This window comes from Wolffia australiana, chromosome 19, assembly GCF_029677425.1.
Source record: "Wolffia australiana isolate 7733 chromosome 19, ASM2967742v1".
In the NCBI taxonomy this organism is placed as follows: Eukaryota; Viridiplantae; Streptophyta; class Magnoliopsida; order Alismatales; family Araceae; genus Wolffia; species Wolffia australiana.
In genome coordinates this window covers 7316047-7336723 of record NC_135853.1, presented here as the reverse complement: position 1 = coordinate 7336723, position 20677 = coordinate 7316047, and the positions used below count along the sequence as shown (strand labels likewise).

The window sequence follows — 20677 nt, the reverse complement described above, 5'->3', positions numbered from 1 at the left end:
GGCGTCAGTTTTTGCACATGAACAAAAGCCGGGGCTTTGATGCAAAATGTCAAGGAATTTATAAAGCTATGCCAGGTGACAAGATCTCAACGGTCAGAAGCGAATCAGACGGAATTTCGTCCATCTCTTATAGTTCATCGTCTGAGACATCCGGATGGGACGGTTTTTTTTGTCCGATGATAGAAAAACTGTCCCTCCGTTCGTCCCGGGATGAATTTACGTCCTGGTTTTTGTCCAATCTCGCGGACGGGACGGTTTTTTCATCCTGGGATGAAAAACCGTCCCGTCCGCGTCCCTGCACTATAGACAGGACAGATGATGACTGGTGGCTGAACGGAGTGTGACCGTCACATTGCCCCAGTCTCATCGCACCTCTGATTTTAGAAAATCTGTCTCAGTTCACACGTCTCATGGGACCACACCAAGCCATCTGAATGGCGACACTGACTAACACCTAAAGACATTTAAACAAATAAAAATAATTTTGTTCTGCTCTCTCATACACATCATACACAAAAAAGTCGTCCCCGCCGTCATGGAGATGCCACATCCCATCATACTGCCTGGCAGGAGCCCTCGTCATCTGTCACATCTCCTGTCACCATGATGGTCTCCCAGACCCATCTGTTGCCACATTTTTGCCTTTGTTACGTGATGGAAGCCGGTTGTCAAACCTTAATTTTTCACTGAATTTTGATATGGGGTTGGAAAGTTGTTTAAGATTGTTAATAACCCAAAGAGTTAAAATAATAAACTTAAAATAGAATCTTGTCTATTTTTAGTCTTTGGATTCGGGGTGATTTTTACTGAAAGAGAAAGGTCTCCCCCCCCCAACATAGTCGCCACTGGCCAAATAACATAACTAAATCTTCACTCATTTATAATAATGTCCCTGCTGCCCGGATATCGAATATTTTCATTGCCTCTTATCCTTCTTAATTTTCATCCAACCGTCCCGTCCCCTGGCGTTCAACAGCTATCGACAACAAAAATTCCCTTTTTGACCAAAAAAAATCTGGAATTTCCTGTCCCAAAATTTCAAAACTAATCTAATTTTCTCAAGAGTTTGGGTACTGTCTCAATGAGCCATAGCAACAAAGGCATGGGAACACTAACAGCAGGACAGTTTCCGGCCGGGACGGTTACACAAGACGAGGACAAAAACCATCCCTAACCGGCCAACGTCACAGGACGACAAGGCGAAAAATGAACCTCTCCCTATAATGCCCCTACAACACACCCAGACATTTAACATCAAAATTGACAGTAAGAAAAACTTCATGATCATCAAATGTTGATGATGATCAAAACCTACTGATAATCAATACAAGAAGATGAACAATAGAAAAAAGAATGCATCACCACTAAACATAATCATCATCATCGTCATCATCATCATCATCATAATCATCAGATGATTCAGAATCATCATCATCTTCTTCTTCATCTTCCTCGTCAAAATCATCCACGGAGATGGAATCGAAGCTCATTCGCTCCTGAAACTTGGAATCGGAGCAGGTCAGCAGCCACGCGAGAGAGCACTTGAGCTCCTTCTTCGTCACCATCAAATGTCTCGGTTTGATTGTCGAGTCGAGCCCGTAGGTGAAGAACGCAGGGAACGCCACCAGCTCCTCCAAATCGCCGTCCATCTCCCGCAAGAAATACTCCAAACTCGTCTCCATGATCTTCAGATTCAAGGCCAAGATCTGCGGGCAATCCACCACCATCTTCCTCACCTGATCGATGGAGAACCCGCTCTTCCTGTAGAAATCGACATGCTTGACCACCGTGGATCGCGCCAGGCCGACGGCGATCGGCATCTTCTCGATCAGATCTCTGAATTCTCCGTCGTCCAGGAAAATCACCGACTGGAGGAGATTCTTCTGGGAGAGGAGCTTCTCGCGCAGATCGAGGCCGAGGAGCTCAGGATGCTTGGCAATGGCAGAAACGCCGATGCCGAATTCCTCGATGGCCTGCAAATTGGGGTTTACTTGATCTTCCAGGCTGAATCCGAGGATTTGGGGCTTCTCCTCGATCAATTTGGCGACGGATCGCTTGGACAGACCGAGGGATTCGAGGCGTTCAATCAGAGGTTTGATCGTTCTGGCGACTCGCATTCCCAAAATCTCTGGAAATTTGCTGAGAATTCCGCCAATCTCGCGTCTGCTGACGCCGATGCCGACAAGGTAGGCGACTGAGGTGCTCATCGTGCCCTCCAGCTTGAAGCCTAGCAGCTCGGGGTACCTCTCCAGCACGCGAGGGATGGCCTGAGCCGGCACGTCCATGCCACGCAGGTACTTGACCACTGGCGCCAGGTCCACGACGACGCTCGCGTGGAGGACTTGTGGGTACCTGCATCATCATCATCGTCATCATCATCATCATTGTCATTGTCATAGTCACCATCATCATCATCACCACCATTGTAATCATCGTCATCATCATCATAATCATTGTAATCATCATTATTATCATCGTCACTGTCATTGTCATCATCATCATCATTTTAATAAACATTATTATCATTGTCGTCATCATCATTATCATTGTCATCGTCATTGGCATTGTCATAATAATAATCATCATCATTATCATTATCCTCATCATGGCCGTCGTCATTATCCTCATCCTCATCATCATCAAAGTCATCATCATCATTATCATCATCAGTATCATCGTGATCATCATTGCCATTCTGATTGTCATAATCATCATCATCATCATCACCGTCATAGTAACGGAACTGGACTGACTGGGTCTCGCATTCTGTCACAAAACAGGCTGGGAACCTATAAAGGGTTTCCGTCAGTGCTGTCCGTCATCTGTCATTGAAATGTAGGGAACGACGTCATCGTCATCCACACGAGAACGAAATCCTTTTTGACATCGGAGGCGGCAAAACCAAATTGCTCCTTGGGCCAGCTAATAAGTTTGATGACAGACAGGACAGGATGGGACGAATGGGCCTTCTATTTGTGTTCGCACCTCTGATATCAGAATGAAATCGAGAAAATTTCAGATACCGGATATCGAATATCCACCCGATACTGGATATCGGGGGAATAATCTTAGGGGTCAGGACATGACAGTCGCCTGCACCAGATGTTGGATATCAAAATCCGTACAGAAAATCTGTATGCAAACACTGCGCTCTATCCATCCTGAGATAAATACAGTTGACTGCCTTTGGTTTCCAAAGTACCAGCTCCATTTTCGGTGGGCCCAGACTAATTATTAACTATTATTTCAACCCGTCTAACTGAATTGAATTTTTATGAAATCCATTAACAAAAATTAATACTACTCAAACAGAGTACATATATATCTCCTCCAGCTAAATAATGCATTTATTTGGTTCCTAGAAAATGATAAAATCCATTGACTAACGATAAATTCTACACAAACAGTGCATATATATACCTCCTACATCTAAACTATGCATTTATATGGTTCCTAGAACATGATAAACTCGTCAAATTATATTTCTGCTTCTATGTAGAATATCAAGAAAACCAATATCCTACACAGATATCCGATATCATCATCCAACCCTTCAGACAAAGACAGATGCTGATATCGATACTGTAGCAACCGATAACCAATCTAGACATCCTATACAATCATCCAACCCTTGAGATAAAGATGGATGCCTATACCAGTACTGCAGCAACCGACACCTGATCTAGTCATTTTATGTCATCATCCAACCCTTGAGACGAAGACGGATGCCTATATCAATACTGCAGCAACTGACACCTGATCTTATCATCTGGTATCATAGCCCTTCAGACTACAAAGGATTCACTTGCGAGACAGTACAAAAGTATGAATGTATCTAACTAACATCAGTACTGTATCAACCAATATCTGATCTCAAAGACTGGATATGGAATATATGCCCATTTCAAATACCCAGTTCAGCATCTGTCCCGATATTGTGACACTTAACAATGCGAAACGGATAACAGTATCAAATATCAGTACTGCAGCAACCAATATCGGATCTCAAATACTGGATATGGGATATATCTCATTCCCGATATCCCCTTCAGCATATGTCCCGATATTGTCATCCCGATATCCTACAGTTTACTAGCCACACGGATCGGAGAACTGTCCGTGGGTCCGTCATCGTCAACTCAATCGGGACGGATAAAGATATCTGATCTCAAAGACTGGAGATTTGGGAAATAAGTCCATTTCCGATACTCGGTTCAGCATCCGTCCCGATATCGTGACACTCGCAATACGGAACAGGCAACGACTCGGGACCAAAAAAGCACCCAATCTCAAAGACTGGATATGGGATATAAGCCCATTTCCGATACTTGGTTCAGCATCCGTCCCGATATCGTGACACTCGCACTACGGAACAGGCAACGACATCGGGACCGAAAAAGCACCCAATCTCAAAGACTGGATATGGGATATAAGCCCATTTCCGATACTCGGTTCAGCATCCGTCCCGATATCGTGACACTCGCACGGAACGGAACAGCGACGCCGGGACGAAAAAGCACCCAATCTCAAAGACTGGATATGGGATATAAGACCATTTCCGATACTCGTTCAGCATCCGCCCCGATATCGCGACACTCGCACACGGAACAGGCAACGACATCGGACCGAAAGCACCCAATCTCAAAGACTGGATATGGGATATAAGCCCATTTCCGATACTTGGTTCAGCATCCGTCCCGATATCGTGACACTCGCACTACGGAACAGGCAACGACATCGGGACCGAAAAAGCACCCAATCTCAAAGACTGGATATGGGATATAAGCCCATTTCCGATACTCGGTTCAGCATCCGTCCGATATCGTGACACTCGCAATACGGAACAGGCAACGACTCGGGACCAAAAAAGCACCCAATCTCAAAGACTGGATATGGGATATAAGCCCATTTCCGATACTTGGTTCAGCATCCGTCCCGATATCGTGACACTCGCACTACGGAACAGGCAACGACATCGGGACCGAAAAAGCACCCAATCTCAAAGACTGGATATGGGATATAAGCCCATTTCCGATACTGGTTCAGCATCCGTCCGATATCGCGTGACACTCGCCCAACGGAACAGGCAACGACATCGGGACCGAAAAAGCACCCAATCTCAAAGACTGGATATGGGATATAAGACCATTTCCGATACTCGGTTCAGCATCCGTCCCGATATCGTGACACTCGCACTACGGAACAGGCAACGACATCGGGACCGAAAAAGCACCCAATCTCAAAGACTGGATATGGGATATAAGCCCATTTCCGATACTCGGTTCAGCATCCGTCCCGATATCGTGACACTCGCACTACGGAACAGGCAACGACATCGGGACCGAAAAAGCACCCAATCTCAAAGACTGGATATGGGATATAAGCCCATTTCCGATACTCGGTTCAGCATCCGTCCCGATATCGTGACACTCGCAATACGGAACAGGCAACGACTCGGGACCAAAAAAGCACCCAATCTCAAAGACTGGATATGGGATATAAGCCCATTTCCGATACCCGTTTCAGATCTGTCTAGATACTGTGACACTTTTAACCGTCATCGTCAACAAAATCGGGACGGATATAGATATATGATCTCAAAGACTGGAGATTTGGGAAATAAGCCCATTTCCGATGCCCGGTTCAGCATCTGTCCCGATGTCGTGACACTTGCAATACGGAACAGGCAACGCCAATCTCAAAGACTGAACATGGGATAAAAGCCCATTTCCGGTTTCAGCATCTGTCTAGGTACAGTGACACTATTAACCGTCATCGTCAACGTCATCGGAGAGAAAAAAACGAAAAGAAAAGGAGAAGAAAAACGAAAAAGACCTTCGGAGGAGGTCGGCGATGGCGGACTGGCGGACGCCGATGTTGCCGAGGTAGTCGAGGACGGGGAGCATGTTCTTCTTGACGCTGCAGCCGAGGACGAGGGGGTAGCGGTTGACGTCGTTGACGGAGAGGCCGAGCGAGCGGAGGAAGTCGAGGCGCTCGCGGATGACGGGGACGGTGACGGGGAGTTCGAGGCCGTCGAGCTCGTCGGGGACGATGCCGGCGGAGCGGAGGAAGTCGTAGACGAGCGCGCGGTTGGCGGCCTTGTCGGATTGGAGCTCGCGCAGGCTGGGGCGCGAGTAGAGCGACGAGGATCGGGCCGAGATGGGCGCCGCTGAAGAAGGGCGGATTGAGCCGCGCCATGGGAGGAGAGATTGGAATTGGGATTGCTGGGATTGCAGGAAGGGGAAGGGGAGGGATTTGGGGAAGATCGGCCGGGAGAGGGATTTCATCTTGCCTCGCCGCGCTGTGGAGATTTGTGTAGAGATTTGTAGCGATTTTTAGCGATTCGTAGAAATTTGTAAAGAGATTTGTAGCGATTTGTGGAGAGAATGGATAGAAATTTGAAGAGATTTGTAGAGAGAGTGGGTAGAGAGTTGTGGAGAGGGGGGGGGGTTTTGGGATTTTGGATTTATAGGAGCTGAAGAGCTGAGCTGATTAAGGGAGTCGGAGGAGGGAGAGAGAGTGGTGGGAGTCTGTCTATCTCTCTCTCTCTCTCTCTCTCTCTCCTATCTCACACACACTCTCTCTCCTATCTCACACACACACTCTCTCTCTCTCTCTCCCATCTCACTCACTCTCTCTCTCTCTCCTATTCACTCTCTCTATTCTCTCTCTCTTATCTCACACACACACACACTCTCTCTCTCTCTCCTATCTCACACTCTCTCTATCCTCTCACTCTCTCCTATCTCACTCTCTCTCTATCCTCTCTCTCTCTCTCCTATCTCACACATAAGCTTCGGGGATTCGGACAGATCGTTCGAATGTTCGATCGGATCGGGCATTCGAACGATCGAATCCGAATAACGATCTGCCCTGTTCAAATCCGATCCGAACCCGAACTGGAGCATCTGTTCGGATCGGATTGTTCGATCAAGGCGGCTGTTCGGATCGAATGTTCGAATAAGATCCAATTTGAATATGTTGTTCGAATCGGATCGAATCGGATCGAATCGGATCGAATCGAATGTTCGAATCCGGTGGCGCCAGCGCCGCCCAGCGGTGGCCAGCGGCGCCCAGCTGCGCCCAGCGCCGGCCAGTGGCGGCCCAGCCCGACCAGCGGCCGCGCAGCACCAGCCAGCGACCATCCAGCAGCCGCTAGCGCCGGCCAGCGGCGGCCAAAGCTGGCAAGCGGCCGCCAGCGCTTGCCGGATCGGATCGGATCGGATCGTTCGAATCTTGATCAACAGATTCGAACGAACAAAAGCCGATTCGAACAATTTGTTCGAATCTTTCAATCGAACAGACCCTTTGTTCGTGTTCGATCGAAAGTTTAGAACGAACAATTTGGTTCGTTCGTGTTCGATTGCCATTTGTTCGACCTTGTTCGAACAAGTTCTAACAATCGCGAACAATTCGATCCGGCAAGCGCTGGTGGCCGCTGGTCGGCGCTGGCGGCCGCTGGCCGGCGCTAGCGACCACTGGCAGTGTTTGGCGGCCGCTGGATGGTCGCTGGCTGGTGCTGGGCAGCCGCTGGTCGGGCTGGGCCACCACAGGCCGGCGCTGGGCACAGCTGGGCGGTGCTGGCGCCGCCGGATTCGAACATTTGATTCAATCCGATGCGAATGTGTTTGAATCGGATCTTATTCGAACATTCGATCCGAATAGCCACCTTGTTCGAACAATCCGATCCGAACAGATGCTCAGTTCGGGTTCGGATCGGATTTGAACGGGGCAGATCGGTGTTCGGATTCGATCGTTCGAATGCCCGATCCGATCGAACATTTGAACGATCTGTCCGAATCCCCGAAGCCTATCTCTCTATCCTCTCTCTGTCTCTTATCACACACACACTCTCTCTCTCTCCTATCTCACTCTCTCTATCCTCTCTCTCTCCTATCTCACTCTCTCTATCCTCTCTCTCTCTCCTATCTCACTCTCTCTATCCTCTCTCTCTCCTATCTCACTCTCTCTATCCTCTCTCTCTCTCTCCTATCTCACTCTCTCTATCCTCTCTCTCTCTCTCCTATCTCACTCTCTCTATCCTCTCTCTCTCTCTCCTATCTCACTCTCTCTATCCTCTCTCTCCTATCTCACTCTCTCTATCCTCTCTCTCTCTCTCTCCTATCTCACTTTCTCTCTCTCTTTCCCTCTATCCTCTCTCTGTCTCTGTCTCTCTCTCTGACTCTCTCTTTCTCCCCTCTCTCCCTCTCTCTCTCTATGACTCTCTCTCCTCTCTATCTCTCCCTCTCTCTTCTCTCTCTCTCTCACTCTGTCTCTTTCCCTTTCTCTCTCTCTCCCTCTCTCTCTCTGTCTCTTTCCCATTCTCTTTCTCTCTGTGTCTCTCACTCTCCCTCTCTTTCTCCCTTTCTCTTTCTCTCTTTCATCTCTCTCTCCCTCTTTCTGTCTGTCAGTCTTTCTCCTCTCACACTCATACATACACATTCTCTCCCTCTCATTCTCTTTCTCTCCTCTCTTTCTCATTCTCTCCTCTCTTTCTCGTTCTCTCCTCTCTTTCATCTCTCTCTCCCTCTCTTTGTCTGTCAGTTTTTCTCCTCTCTCACACTCATACATACACATTCTCTTTCTCTCCTCTCTTTCTCATTCTCTCCTCTCTTTCTCGTTCTCTCCTCTCTTTCATCTCTCCCTTCTCTCTCTTCTGTCCCTCTCTCTGCTCTCTCTCATCACTCTCTCAACCCTTTTCTCCTCTCTCTCTCTCTTTCATTCTCTTTATCTGTCTCTTCCCTCTCTCGCTCTCTCTCTTTCATTCTCTTTTTCTGTCTCTTTCCTCTCACTCACACACACACACTCTCTCTCTCCTATATTTCTATCTCCTCTCTCCCTTTCATTGTCTTTCCTCCCTCTCCTCTCCTCTCTCTCCCTTTCATTATATTTCCTCTCTCACAAACACTCTCTCCTCTCTCTCTCTTTCCTCTATTTCTATCTCCTCTCACCCTTTCATTCTATTTCCTCTCTCACACACACTCTCTCTCCTCTCTCTCTCCTTCCTCTATTTCTATCTCCTCTCTCCCTTTCATTCTCTTTCTCTCTCACACACTCTCTCTTCTCTTTCTGTCTTTCCTCTCTCTAGATCTCTCCTTTCTCTCTTTCTCCTCTCCTGTCGCTTTCCCACTGATTCTCTGTCTCAGTTTCTCTCAACTAATCTATCATCAGAGAATACCAAAAGTACTAAGTTATCACCAAAACAATTTTTTAGGAAGGGTAAGAAAACATAAGATAGACTGGCACATATTAGACAGACAGAATAGTAAAGTGAGAGAGAGAGATGCATGAACAAGTCAGGCCATGTGTAGCAATATTTTACCAATGCATCATCATATAAAAACCCAAAATTAGTTAAAGTCCCGCCATCAAAACAATAGACTAACCCAACGATTTCAGAGGAAGGGAACAGAAAATTAGACTGGTAGATAGATAGACAGACAGACAGACAAACAGGTAGAAAGAGAGAGAGAGATGCATGAACAAGTCAGGTCATGTGTAGCAATATTTCAACCAATGTATCATCATAAAATAAAATAAAACAAAATTCGTTAAAGTCCCAAGATCAAAACAATAGACTGACCCAACAATTTCAGAGGAATGGGATAGAAAATTAGACAGACAAACAGGTAGAAAGAGAGGGAGAGAGGATGAAGAAGGGAGGCCTACTTGCAGAGCTGCTCGACAGCAGTGACGATCTGCGCGGGCTGGACGACGGTCCACTCCTCGAGGCCTCCGGCGTAGGGGGTGGGCACGTCCTGGGACGAGAGACACGTGACCGGCGCATCCAAATAGTCCCAGAAGTTGTCGATGATGGCGGACCGGAGACTCGCGCCAATCCCCCCTGTCCTCATGCACTCCTCCACAATCAGCACCCTGTGAGTCTTCTTCACTGAATTCCCAATGGTGAACAGATCAAACGGCTTCAACGACCGGATGTCGATCACCTCCGGGTCGTACCCGCGGCTCACCAGCGTCTTCGCCGCCTGCATCACATGATACCTCATCCGAGAGTACGTTAGAATCGTCACCTGCTCCCCGGGCCGCACCATCTCGGCTTCCTCCAGGCACAGGACGTACTCCTCGTCAGGGATGCGCTCCTTTAGATTGTACAGCAGGACGTGCTCGAACAGCACGACCGGGTTCTCGCTGCGGATGGCAGCCTTCATCAGGCCCTTGGCGTTGTACGGTGTGGAGCAGGCCACCATTTGGAGGCCCGGGATGGACTGGAAGTAGGATTCGAGCCGCTGGGAGTGCTCGGCGCCGAGCTGCCGGCCGACGCCGCCGGGCCCGCGGATGACGACGGGGATCCGGAACTGCCCGCCGGAGGTGTAGTGGAGCATGCCGCAGTTGTTGGAGATTTGGTTGTAGGCGAGGAGGAGGAAGCCCATGTTCATTCCCTCCACCACGGGACGGAGGCCGGTCATGGCGGCCCCCACCGCCATGCCCATGAAGGAGTTCTCGGCGATGGGCGTGTCCAGGACACGGAGGTCTCCGTACTTGTTCGCCAGGCCCTTGGTCACCTTATAAGAGCCTCCGTAGTGGCCCACGTCCTCGCCCATCACGCAGACCCGCGGGTCCCGCTCCATCTCCTCCTCCAACCCCTCCCGCAGCGCCTCGAAAAGCAGCAGCTCGTGCCTGCAACCGATGTGACTCGTCAAGTCATGGGCCATGCTAAAAAAACCACCAAAATACATGCACGTAATCGTGTAAGCCGTCCTATTGTTATTCTCGGAGTACGATTCTTAATTCATCATCTTCATCCTTGTGTGGTTTGGGCTGATGATGATGACGTTTAAACAGATCCAGATTTTTACACCACTCGTCGAGTCGTGTAAAAATCACCAAAATACATGCAAGTAATCGTGTAAGCCGTCCTATCATTATTCTTGGAGTAATATTCTTAATTCATCATCTTCATCCAAGTGTGGCTTGGGCTAATGATGATGACATGATTAAACGCTCCATAATCTGGATGGCGTTGAAGATAAAGATCATGCCAGAGACAACGAAAGTCATAGAAGACGCCAATTCCTAGAGAACCGATCAACAAGTATACGATTTGATTTTATTTTAGACTTCATCAATGTCATCTTCCTCGAAATCAGTAGAACTTACCTCTTACACTCATCTTTCGGCAAAAAAATAAATTAAATGAACTACGACCAGTAGATATCGCAGAAATACACGCCATGGATAACCCAGATAGTCAGAAAAAAAAGAACTTGTTGTCCTGGAAAATGGTCAATTAAGTAGAATCGAACATTTTAATATGATTAAGCATACTCCGCAAACAAAAGTAGACATTTTATTGATGGCAAAGAATCAATTTCCATGATATGAACGGTGGGTCTCACCACCATGACCCAACTGCCAGAAGCCATCACATGATGACAGAAAGGTGAATAGTCCCGTTCCTTCAAAGGAAAATACCAACGAGATAATGATAACTTATTGATGTTTAAGAATTATATCTATTGGGAAAAATATAATTTCCACATGTTGAAAATTTGCAAAAATCTAAAGGGAAAACCATGATTTAATAATGTTGGAGAGATCTCGAAGCTGCAACAGGGGAATCAACTCATTTACTGCACTAAAAATATGGTATAAACATCATCTTTTTTTCTGAATCACTTATTGACGCTGAAACTTAGCTTTATGGTCCATGTTGAATGCGTTACTTTTATATCCTTTTTCTTTCTTTTTTTATATCCTTTTTTGTATCTCTCCTATATATGTATCTTCTCGCAAGAAGCTAAATTGAGGGAGAACTATTCTTTTCACTGTCATCTTCTCTCTACTCGAAGCTCCGTTTCCCTTCAGAGCTTCTTCATGGTATCAGAGCCAACACTGGCTTAATTCGTTTCTCAGATCATCCCCATTCTCGTTCTCGTTCTTCAGATCGTCGACGAAGTTGGCGTCGGTTCTTCAGATCATCGCCATCAAATGGCGTCAAATCTTCGAACATTCCTTCGGCGTTGATTCTTCAGATCTTCACCGTCTAACGGACTCGATTCTTCAAATCTTCGGCATTCTCGGTGTTCTCGGCGCCGACTCTCCAGATAGCCGTCGAGTTTTCCAAATCTTTGGCGCTCTCGGCATTATCTGTGTTCTCGGCGTTCTCGGCGGCGACTCTCCGGATAGTCGTCGATTCTTCAGCTCTTTGGTATTCTCGGCGTCGATTCTCCAGATCGTCGAGTTTCCAAATTCTTCAGATCGTCGACTCTCCAGATCGTCAATTCTTCAGATCGCCAACTTTCCAGATTCTCCAAATCGACGACTCTCCAGATTGTCGATTCGGCTAATTCTCGGCGACGACGTCTCCAGATCTGCATCGTGAGACATCTTCCTCATTCCAGATCTCGGTGTTGGCGTGAGCAACTTTCACGTTCCTTGGCAGATCCACTCATTCAGGCAACTGAGGTCGTAAGACCTGTTTGACCCACCGATGTTTAAGAGATTCTCGAATCAGTTACTTGACGTCAACAGAGCCCAATCCGTCACGCCTTTTTTCTTTATTCCTTGGCTGCTATTGAAGTTTATTGATTCCATTGCATCGATAATATGGCCTCTACAGACTCCTCTACTTCCGCTGCCATTCAGCCACCAGGGCTCAACCTTCACTCATCCGAATTGAGCTCTTGGCATTACTCATTGCCACGAATGCCTTCTGAGTTTCGATTCACTGGGTTGAATCTTCTTCAATGGCGTCAATATGTTCAAATTACCTTGAAGGGGAAGCACCTTGTTGATGAGCCGCCATCTCCTACAGCTCCTCATTACGAACACTGGCTTGATGTTGAAGGTGTGGCTCACCGGTGGCTACTTGACAGTATCAGTCCATCGTATGCAGCTGAGTTCTTATCTCTCAATTCTGCCAAGGAAATATGGGATGCAGCTCAAGAATCTCACTCCAAGCGAAATAATCTGGCGATTATCTATGAACTTGTTACTCGCTCTACTAATTTGGTCCAGGGGCAACGATCTGTTCGAGCTTACCACCTGGAATTTTTGTCTCTCTGGGCTGAGTTGGACCACTACATGCCACCCGACCCTCACTCAGTCGATCGTGGGTATGTTCTCCAACTCCGAGTGTTTAAATTCCTCATGGGATTGAATCCAGAGTACGAGTCTTTGCGTGGGCAACTTCTTCACCGCGAGAAGGTCCCTACCTTGAAAGAAGCCCTTGTGGCCGTTCAGATGGAGGAAACTCGTCTTGGGGTATTCCACTCTGAGCCGGTTTCTGTGATGGCGGTTCAACAGCTGGGAAACCCACGACCTACATCTGCTCGGGGTGGATTGCCTCATATGCCCTCTCATAATATGAAGCCACCTCACATGCAACCCACGGCATCAAAAGTGGCGCCCGCCGTGGGAGGCTCACATGTTGATTCTTCTCTTGTCTGCAACTATTGCAAGAAACGAGGTCATACCAAGGAGACTTGCTACAAGTTACTGAGGAAAAATGCTCATCAAAGTCACTTGGTGACTCATATTTCATCTGCCGGCGGGCCATCCATGACTACTCCTATGTCTCTTCCTGAGCCATCTCAACCAATTGCCGAAGCCACATCTTCACTAGGAGACCAGCTTCGACGTGATGAAATTGACCAACTCAGGCAGCTTCTACAGTCAAAATTGGTGGACTCTACCTCCTTCGTTCATCAAGGTACACCCTCCTACTCTTCCACTATGCAATGGATAGTTGACTCAGGTGCCACAGCCCATATGACTCCTATATCCCAATGCTTCCTTACCTACGCCCCTTCTCCTAGTTCTCATACAGTTAGCACTGCCGCTGGGGACTTCATTCCCGTGGCCGGTATGGGATCTATTCAAATCACCCCCAATCTCACTCTCACCCATGTTCTTCATGTCCCAGTCTCACCCTGAGTCTCCTCTCCCTCCATCACCTCGTTCAAGACCTTGGTCAAGACGTATTTTTTACCCCTAATTCTTGCTTCTATTGTGATAAGGTGTCGGGGCAGATGACTACACTTTCTGAGGAACGAGGGGGCCTTTACATCCTTCACCGTTCTACATCCGTCTCTCCTTTGGCCCCTGCTCTCGGCATTGCTCTCTCCACTGTGGCGCCGGGCCCTCTTTGGCTTCTTCACCGTCGCTTGGGACATCCTTCTTTCTCTACTTTGAAATTCATGTTCCCTCGTTTGTTTCATGGACGTCCTGTGGAAGGGTTTGTTTGTGAACCATGTCAGTTAGCTAAACATACTCGGACAACGTATCCTCTTTCTGATCCCTCTTCTCGTCCCTCCTCCCCTTTCTCTCTCATTCATAGTGATATATGGGGACCTGCTCCTGTTCATAGAGCGTCGGGTGCCCGATGGTTAGTGATCTTCGTCGATGATTTTATACGTGTTACATGGGCCTATCTCCTCAAGCCCAAATCAGACCTTTCCCAAATAATAATTTCATTTTATTCGCTTATCCAAAATCAGTTTGCTACCTCCCTCAAACGCTTCCGCTCCGATAATGCCCGTATATCTATATCAATCCTACCATTTCTACCTTCTTCACCTCTCATGGCATTGTTCATGAAACATCCTGTCCATACACACCCCAACAAAATGGCCTTGCAGAACGCAAGTTTCGTCACATCTTTGACACCACACGCTCTCTTCTTCTTCATATGAACATGCCAAAATACTTCTGGGGGGAAGCCACTCTCACCGCAATCCATCTCATCAACCGACTTCCCTCTCGAGTTCTATTCCACCTTTCCCCTCTTGACGCTCTCCATAAGGCCTACCCCATGGTTTCCCTGAAAACTAATCTCACTCCCCGTGTCTTTGGTTGCATCTGCTACGTAACTAAACATCATCCTTCTCGAGACAAACTTGATGCTAAAGCACTCCGATGTGTCTTTGTCGGTTACTCCTCTCACCAAAAAGGTTATAAATGCTACCACCCTTCTACTCACCGCTTCATTGTCAGTAAAAATGTCACATTTGACGAGTCCACTCCATTTTATCCCGTTGAATCATTGTCCACCCCTTCCTCCTCTACTTCACTTGATGAGTCCCTTGATTTCTTGGTTCCACTTACGACCCCATCGTTGTCTCCTTCACCCATTCCGACTTCCTTGGCTCCTCCACAAAGATTTGATGGGACCACGTATCATCGCCGTCCACGCCCTACTCTAATTGTCTCCGCACCACAACCTACAACACCACCCCTCCTTTCATCCCATGACGACCTCCCTATTGCTCTCCGGAAAGCCCCTCGTTCTTGCACTTCCACCCCCTTGTACCCTTTGGCAAATTACCTTTCCTCCCATCGGCTCTCCTCGTCTTACCGTGCCCTTTTCACCCGACTTGATTCTATTGTCATACCGAAGACTGTGGCTGAAGCATTAGGTTCCCCTGAATGGCGACGTGCTATGGAAGAGGAGTTGGCTGCCTTGGATAAAAATTAGACATGGGATCTTGTTCCTTTACCTTCGGGGAAATATTTAGTTGGCTGTCGGTGGGTCTATACTGTCAAACACCAGTCTGATGGCTCCCTCGAGCGGTATAAAGCCCGTCTTTTGCTAAAGGCTATACTCAACAATTCGGTGTTGACTATCTAAAGACGTTTGCCCCAGTTGCAAAAATGAACATTGTGCGTCTTCTTATCGCACTTGCTGCTCATCATGACTGGCCTCTTCAACAATTTGACGTCAAGAATGCCTTTCTTCATGGTGATCTCCATGAAGAGGTTTATATGGCCCTGCCTCCTGGTTATGTGGCTTCTTCTTCGGCGCTTCCCTTGGTATGTCGCCTTAAGAAATCTCTTTATGGTTTAAAGCAGTCTCCTCGCGCTTGGTTTGGTCGCTTCACGCACTGGATGAAATTATTTGGCTACTCTCAGTGCAATGGAGACCATACCCTTTTCTACCATCATTCCACGTCCGGGGGAGTCACCCTACTTCTTGTGTACGTGGATGACATTATTATTACAGGGAATGATTCCCAGGCAGCGGCAAAATTGGCATCTCATCTTGCCAGGGAATTCGTTATTAAACATCTTGGCTTACTTCGCTACTTCCTTGGAATTGAAGTGGCATATTCTGCAGCTGGTATTTTCCTTTGTCAACGGAAATATGTTGTTGATCTCCTTCAAGAACTTGGTAAGGAAGACTCACAACCTCTATCTACTCTTGTTGAAGTGAATCATCGATTATCCCTGGCAGAGCATGAGGAGGCTGTTGATCAAGGAAGGTACCAAAGATTAGTGGGTAAACTGATATATCTCACTCACACTTGCCCTGATATTGCTTATACAGTGGGCGTGTTGAGTCAATTTATGCACTGTCCAAAGGTGTGTCATATGCATGCTGTCAATCGTGTACTTCACTATCTCAAGGGTACTGTTGGACTTGGTCTTCAGTTCAAGCGTAAAGGTGGTCTTCAACTTGATGTCTACACAGATGCTGATTATGCTGGTTCTCACGTTGATCGTCGCTCAACAACGGGCTACTGTACTTTTCTTGGTGGCAATCTTATTACATGGCGCAGTAAGACGCAAGCTGTCGTATCTCGATCCAGTGCCGAAGCTGAATTTCGTGCCCTGGCACAAGGTCTCTGCGAGGCATTATGGATCACTAATCTCCTTACAGAGCTGAAACTATCGTGTCCTCAGCCAACTCAAATGTTTTGTGATAATAAGTCGGCTATCAGCATCGCCCATGATCCAGTGCAACACGACCGCACTAAACATGTTGAAGTTGATCGACACTTTATAAAAGAAAAGCTGGAGTCAGGACATTTTTGCCTTTCATACATTCCATCCGCCCATCAACGACCTGATATTCTCACCAAAGGACTATCTGTCCCACGTTTTCGAGAATTATGTGGCAAACTGGGAATGGATAATATCCACTCACCAGTTTGAGGGCGACTGTTGAATGCGTTACTTTTATATCCTTTTTCTTTCTTTTTTTATATCCTTTTTTGTATCTCTCCTATATATGTATCTTCTCGCAAGAAGCTAAATTGAGGGAGAACTATTCTTTTCACTGTCATCTTCTCTCTACTCGAAGCTCCATTTCCCTTCAGAGCTTCTTCAGTCCAATATGCCAAAAACAGTTGCTCAAGATTACAGTGTGCAAGAAACAAAATTTTTTTTGAAAGAAAAGTAGGGCAGACCACCCGGAAACCGGTGGTCCACCTAGTGTGCAAGAAACAATGAACTGCATGAGTTTATACGGACTCTTCAGAGAGGGTCAAGAGCCCAAATAGATTATCAGAAAGTTGATCAGATAGTTCTGGAATCTATTCCCAAGAGAGATTATTGAGAAAACCCTAACCAATTTAGCGAAAAGAACAGTTGCTCCAATAATCGGTTGTAATTTTGTAATCCTCTAGCCAATCAATCCGGAAATAAATTCAAGTGTACAAGTCTTACAACACGCTAAGATAAAAGATATATTTTTTCTGAAGAAAGACAAAAAGAGATTATGAACTCATCTTAGAAGAATCCCATCAAACCAACTAGGTGCATCATAAAAATCATGGAAATTATGGGGTGAAGTGACCAAATATAAGATTAGATTGAAGTTTCCAGAAGCGTATTCGCAAACATACAAAAATATGGGTCAATTTTTTCACTCTGATAAAGAGAAATTTCACTATGATAACTAAAAAATGTTGGAGGCAAATAGAACATCACCCTGGTTTAGATGAGGCAGGAGCTGTGGTTGACTCTGCATTGCCCTGAGAAAGGATAACCATCCGTATTCAGAGTAGAAAAAAAATCCATAGAAGAAATAGTTGTCGAATGCAACATAATCACTGGATGGAAGAAGGTGAAGCGCCGGAAAAAAAAGAAATTCGAATATTATAAATATTTAAACCTACCGTGACAGCACGAAGAGCGAATACTGTGCCAGCACGGATCTTCCTTTGGTCCACCCGAAAATTCAACATAGAGTCGGATCTGAGTGCCTTCATAGATCCGAGCCTCCCTACATCCACATGCAAATTGCAAAATAAACACAAAAAATATCATCATGAAGTTGCAAATTTGAACAAAACCAGCTTCATGGGGTGGGGGTTACAATCAAGAGAACACCGTCGAAAAATCTTGTCAAGACACCACAAATTTGAATAAAACAGCTTCATAGAACAACACTGACACTTTTCCCAAGGAGAGAAACCAGCACCAACAAACAAAATAAAAGAAGACACGAGTTCTCAGAACTCAAATCTGACGAGAAAAATAACACAATTTTTTTAAAAAACAGGAAGATCACCGGAGAACAGTGATCAGCCTGAGAAAAATAACGTAATAACGCACGAAACGAAGGGATATTGGTACATACGAATATGATGTAGACGCAAGGATAAGAAATTATCACAGACAAAAGGATCGTGAAGTCACAAATTTGAACAAAAACATCTTAAAGGGACGGGGGTAACAGTTTTGCAAGAGAACACTGCCAAAAAATCTCATCAAGACATCACTAATTTGAATAAAACAGCTTCAAGGGACGACAGCAACACTTCTCCCAAAAGAGAGAAACCAGCACAAACCAACAAAATAAAAGCCAACATGAGATCTCAAAACTCAAATCAGGCAAGAAAAGCACCAAAAAAAATGAACGGATTTAGGTAAAATTATGATCCAAGGAAGAAGAAAAATCTCGTCAAGATGCCGCCATTTGATTAAAAACAGCAAAAAAAGTCCCAAATTGAGAAAACAGCACAAACGAACAAAAGAAAAACCAACATGAGATCGCAGAACTCAAATTGAACAAATTCAAGTAAAATAAGGATCCCGTGTAAAAGAAAAGAAATCAGAGATGACCAATACCAACAGCTTCAAGGGACTCCTATCACCCTTTTCCAAACAGAGAAACCAGCAATTACGAGCAAAATAAACCCAACATGAGATCTCAGAACTCAAATCAGGCGACAAAAATGCCAAAATAACATAAAAGCCAACATAACATCTCAGAACTCAAATCAGGCGAAAGAAATTAAGAAATGAACAACTTTAGGTGAATTAAAGATCTAATGTGAAAGGAAAAAATCAGAGATTACTAATCCCAACAGTTTCAAGGGACTAAATCACACTTTAACCAAACAGCGCGAAACCAGCACCGACTAGGGAGCGGGCAAAATGAAATCTAAACTCAAATCAGGCGACAAAAACACGAAAATAACATAAAAACCATCATAACATCTCAGAACTCGAATCAGGCAAAAGAACATAAAAAATGAACGACTTTAGGTGAATTAAAGATCTAATGTGAAAGGAAAAAGCTAGAGATGACCAATACCAACAGCTTCAAGGGACTAAAATCACACTCTTTCCAAACAGCGAAAACAGCACCAACCAGGCAAGGAGCAAAATAAAATCCAAACTCAAATAGCACAAAAAATAACATAAAAACCATCAAAACATCTCAGAACTCGAATCCGGCAAAAGAACATAAAAAATGAACGACTTTAGGTAAATTCAGGATCTAATATGAAAAGAAAAAGCCAGAGATGACCAATACCAACAGCTTCACGAGAATAAAATCACACTCTTCACAAACAGCGAAACCAGCACCAACCACGCAAGAAGCAAAATAAAACCCAAACTCAAATCAGGCGAAAAAAAACACCAAAAAAATCATGATCTGAATTTCAAGAAAAAAGCTCAAAGATTACCATTGGCAACAACATGCGCCTTGCCGGACCCCGGATTCAGTACGATCGACGCCGCCGCCGCCGCCATTACCCGAATGCTGAAGGCGCTGAACAAGCGAGAGAGATCTGAAGCTTACTCTTTATACGCGGAGGAGCTCGGCAGGCGTCGGAGGAGATGGCGGAGAGGCCGATGAAGAACCGGCGGAGTTGCTGATGAAGGAGGCTATCTCAGTACAAAGCCCTCAAGTGTTCTTCGCTTTCCACGCTTCCCGTGCGAATACATCCCCAACCGCGCCACGTCAGCAATCTTACCATATCAATAATCCACTCGTATAAAAAAAAATTGGCATTTAATTTATTTATTTTTTGTTGGCAAAAACACGGTGCCGCGAGGGAACGGCAGCCGTCGTTACGTCACACGTCACGGTGACGGCAACGTGGTGGATGATGTGACGGTGACAGTGACGGAATTTGGGCCCCGTGACGGTGACGGTGACTGATGATGAACTGGGGGTGATCGTGACGTGACGGGATGGCCGTCACGGATGGCGGCCGTGATGGATTTTTAAAAATGACCAAAAAAGCTTAAAAATCGTTAGATTTAAGCGTTTCGACGACCGAGATTTCGCCATGTGGTGTCGCTGACTCGATTTCTTGGCATTTTGCAGAAAAGTCCCTGCATTAATTTGCGCGCGCAAAAGGATGATGTTCATAGATAATTAGAGATATGCCCTCTAATTCTCTCTCCTCCGCATGGTTGTTATTCCCGTCACACGTGACAGTGACGCCGTCCGGTGACGGGGACTTGACGGGGATGTTGCAAACCATGACGGTGACACAAACGTGACGGATTTTTCAGAAATCGTAGGACGTGTGACGGGATAGTGATGTGACAAAACTTTTGTCACGTCACCTTCCGTCACGGATTGTCATCCATCGCGTCACGTCCCAAACATGTCGTTCCCTAGTGTCGGACACGACCGACCCTGGGCTCGTCCACTATGTTAAGATTTACTGTTTGCAAGAGTTTGTAGGCTTGA

At 46.2% G+C, this 20677-nt stretch overlaps 2 protein-coding genes across 2 annotated transcripts; both read right to left on the bottom strand.

Moving 5' to 3' along the window:
- Window positions 1-1342: 1342 nt before the first annotated feature.
- Window positions 1343-6516, bottom strand: BSM (Mitochondrial transcription termination factor family protein). The gene is made up of 2 exons (XM_078590472.1): window positions 5836-6516; window positions 1343-2352 (listed from the first exon to the last, which is right to left on the bottom strand). Exons 1-2 carry the CDS (start codon window positions 6285-6287, stop codon window positions 1365-1367), a joined length of 1440 nt encoding a protein of 479 aa, XP_078446598.1. The 5' UTR covers window positions 6288-6516; the 3' UTR covers window positions 1343-1364.
- A 2981-nt stretch (window positions 6517-9497) lies between these two features.
- LOC144715544 (pyruvate dehydrogenase E1 component subunit beta-like) lies at window positions 9498-19884 on the bottom strand. The gene is made up of 4 exons (XM_078590473.1): window positions 19659-19884; window positions 17859-17965; window positions 17671-17714; window positions 9498-10638 (listed from the first exon to the last, which is right to left on the bottom strand). The coding sequence occupies exons 1-4, from the start codon at window positions 19723-19725 to the stop codon at window positions 9666-9668; spliced, it is 1191 nt and encodes a 396-aa protein (XP_078446599.1). The 5' UTR covers window positions 19726-19884; the 3' UTR covers window positions 9498-9665.
- Window positions 19885-20677: the final 793 nt, after the last annotated feature.

Bases quoted from the DNA above. Each gene is read 5' to 3' on its own strand.
- BSM (XM_078590472.1), bottom strand. From the start codon at position 6,287: ATGAAATCCCTCTCCCGGCCGATCTTCCCCAAATCCCTCCCCTTCCCC. The intron at 2,353-5,835 runs GTCTTTTTCGTT...ATGATGATGCAG, and splicing joins ATCGCCGACCTCCTCCGAAG to GTACCCACAAGTCCTCCACG.
- LOC144715544 (XM_078590473.1), bottom strand. From the start codon at position 19,725: ATGGCGGCGGCGGCGGCGTCGATCGTACTGAATCCGGGGTCCGGCAAG. The intron at 17,715-17,858 runs GTAGGTTTAAAT...ATCCTTTCTCAG, and splicing joins TCGCTCTTCGTGCTGTCACG to GGCAATGCAGAGTCAACCAC. The intron at 10,639-17,670 runs GTGATGTTCTAT...CATCGGTTGCAG, and splicing joins CCTGCCTCATCTAAACCAGG to GCACGAGCTGCTGCTTTTCG.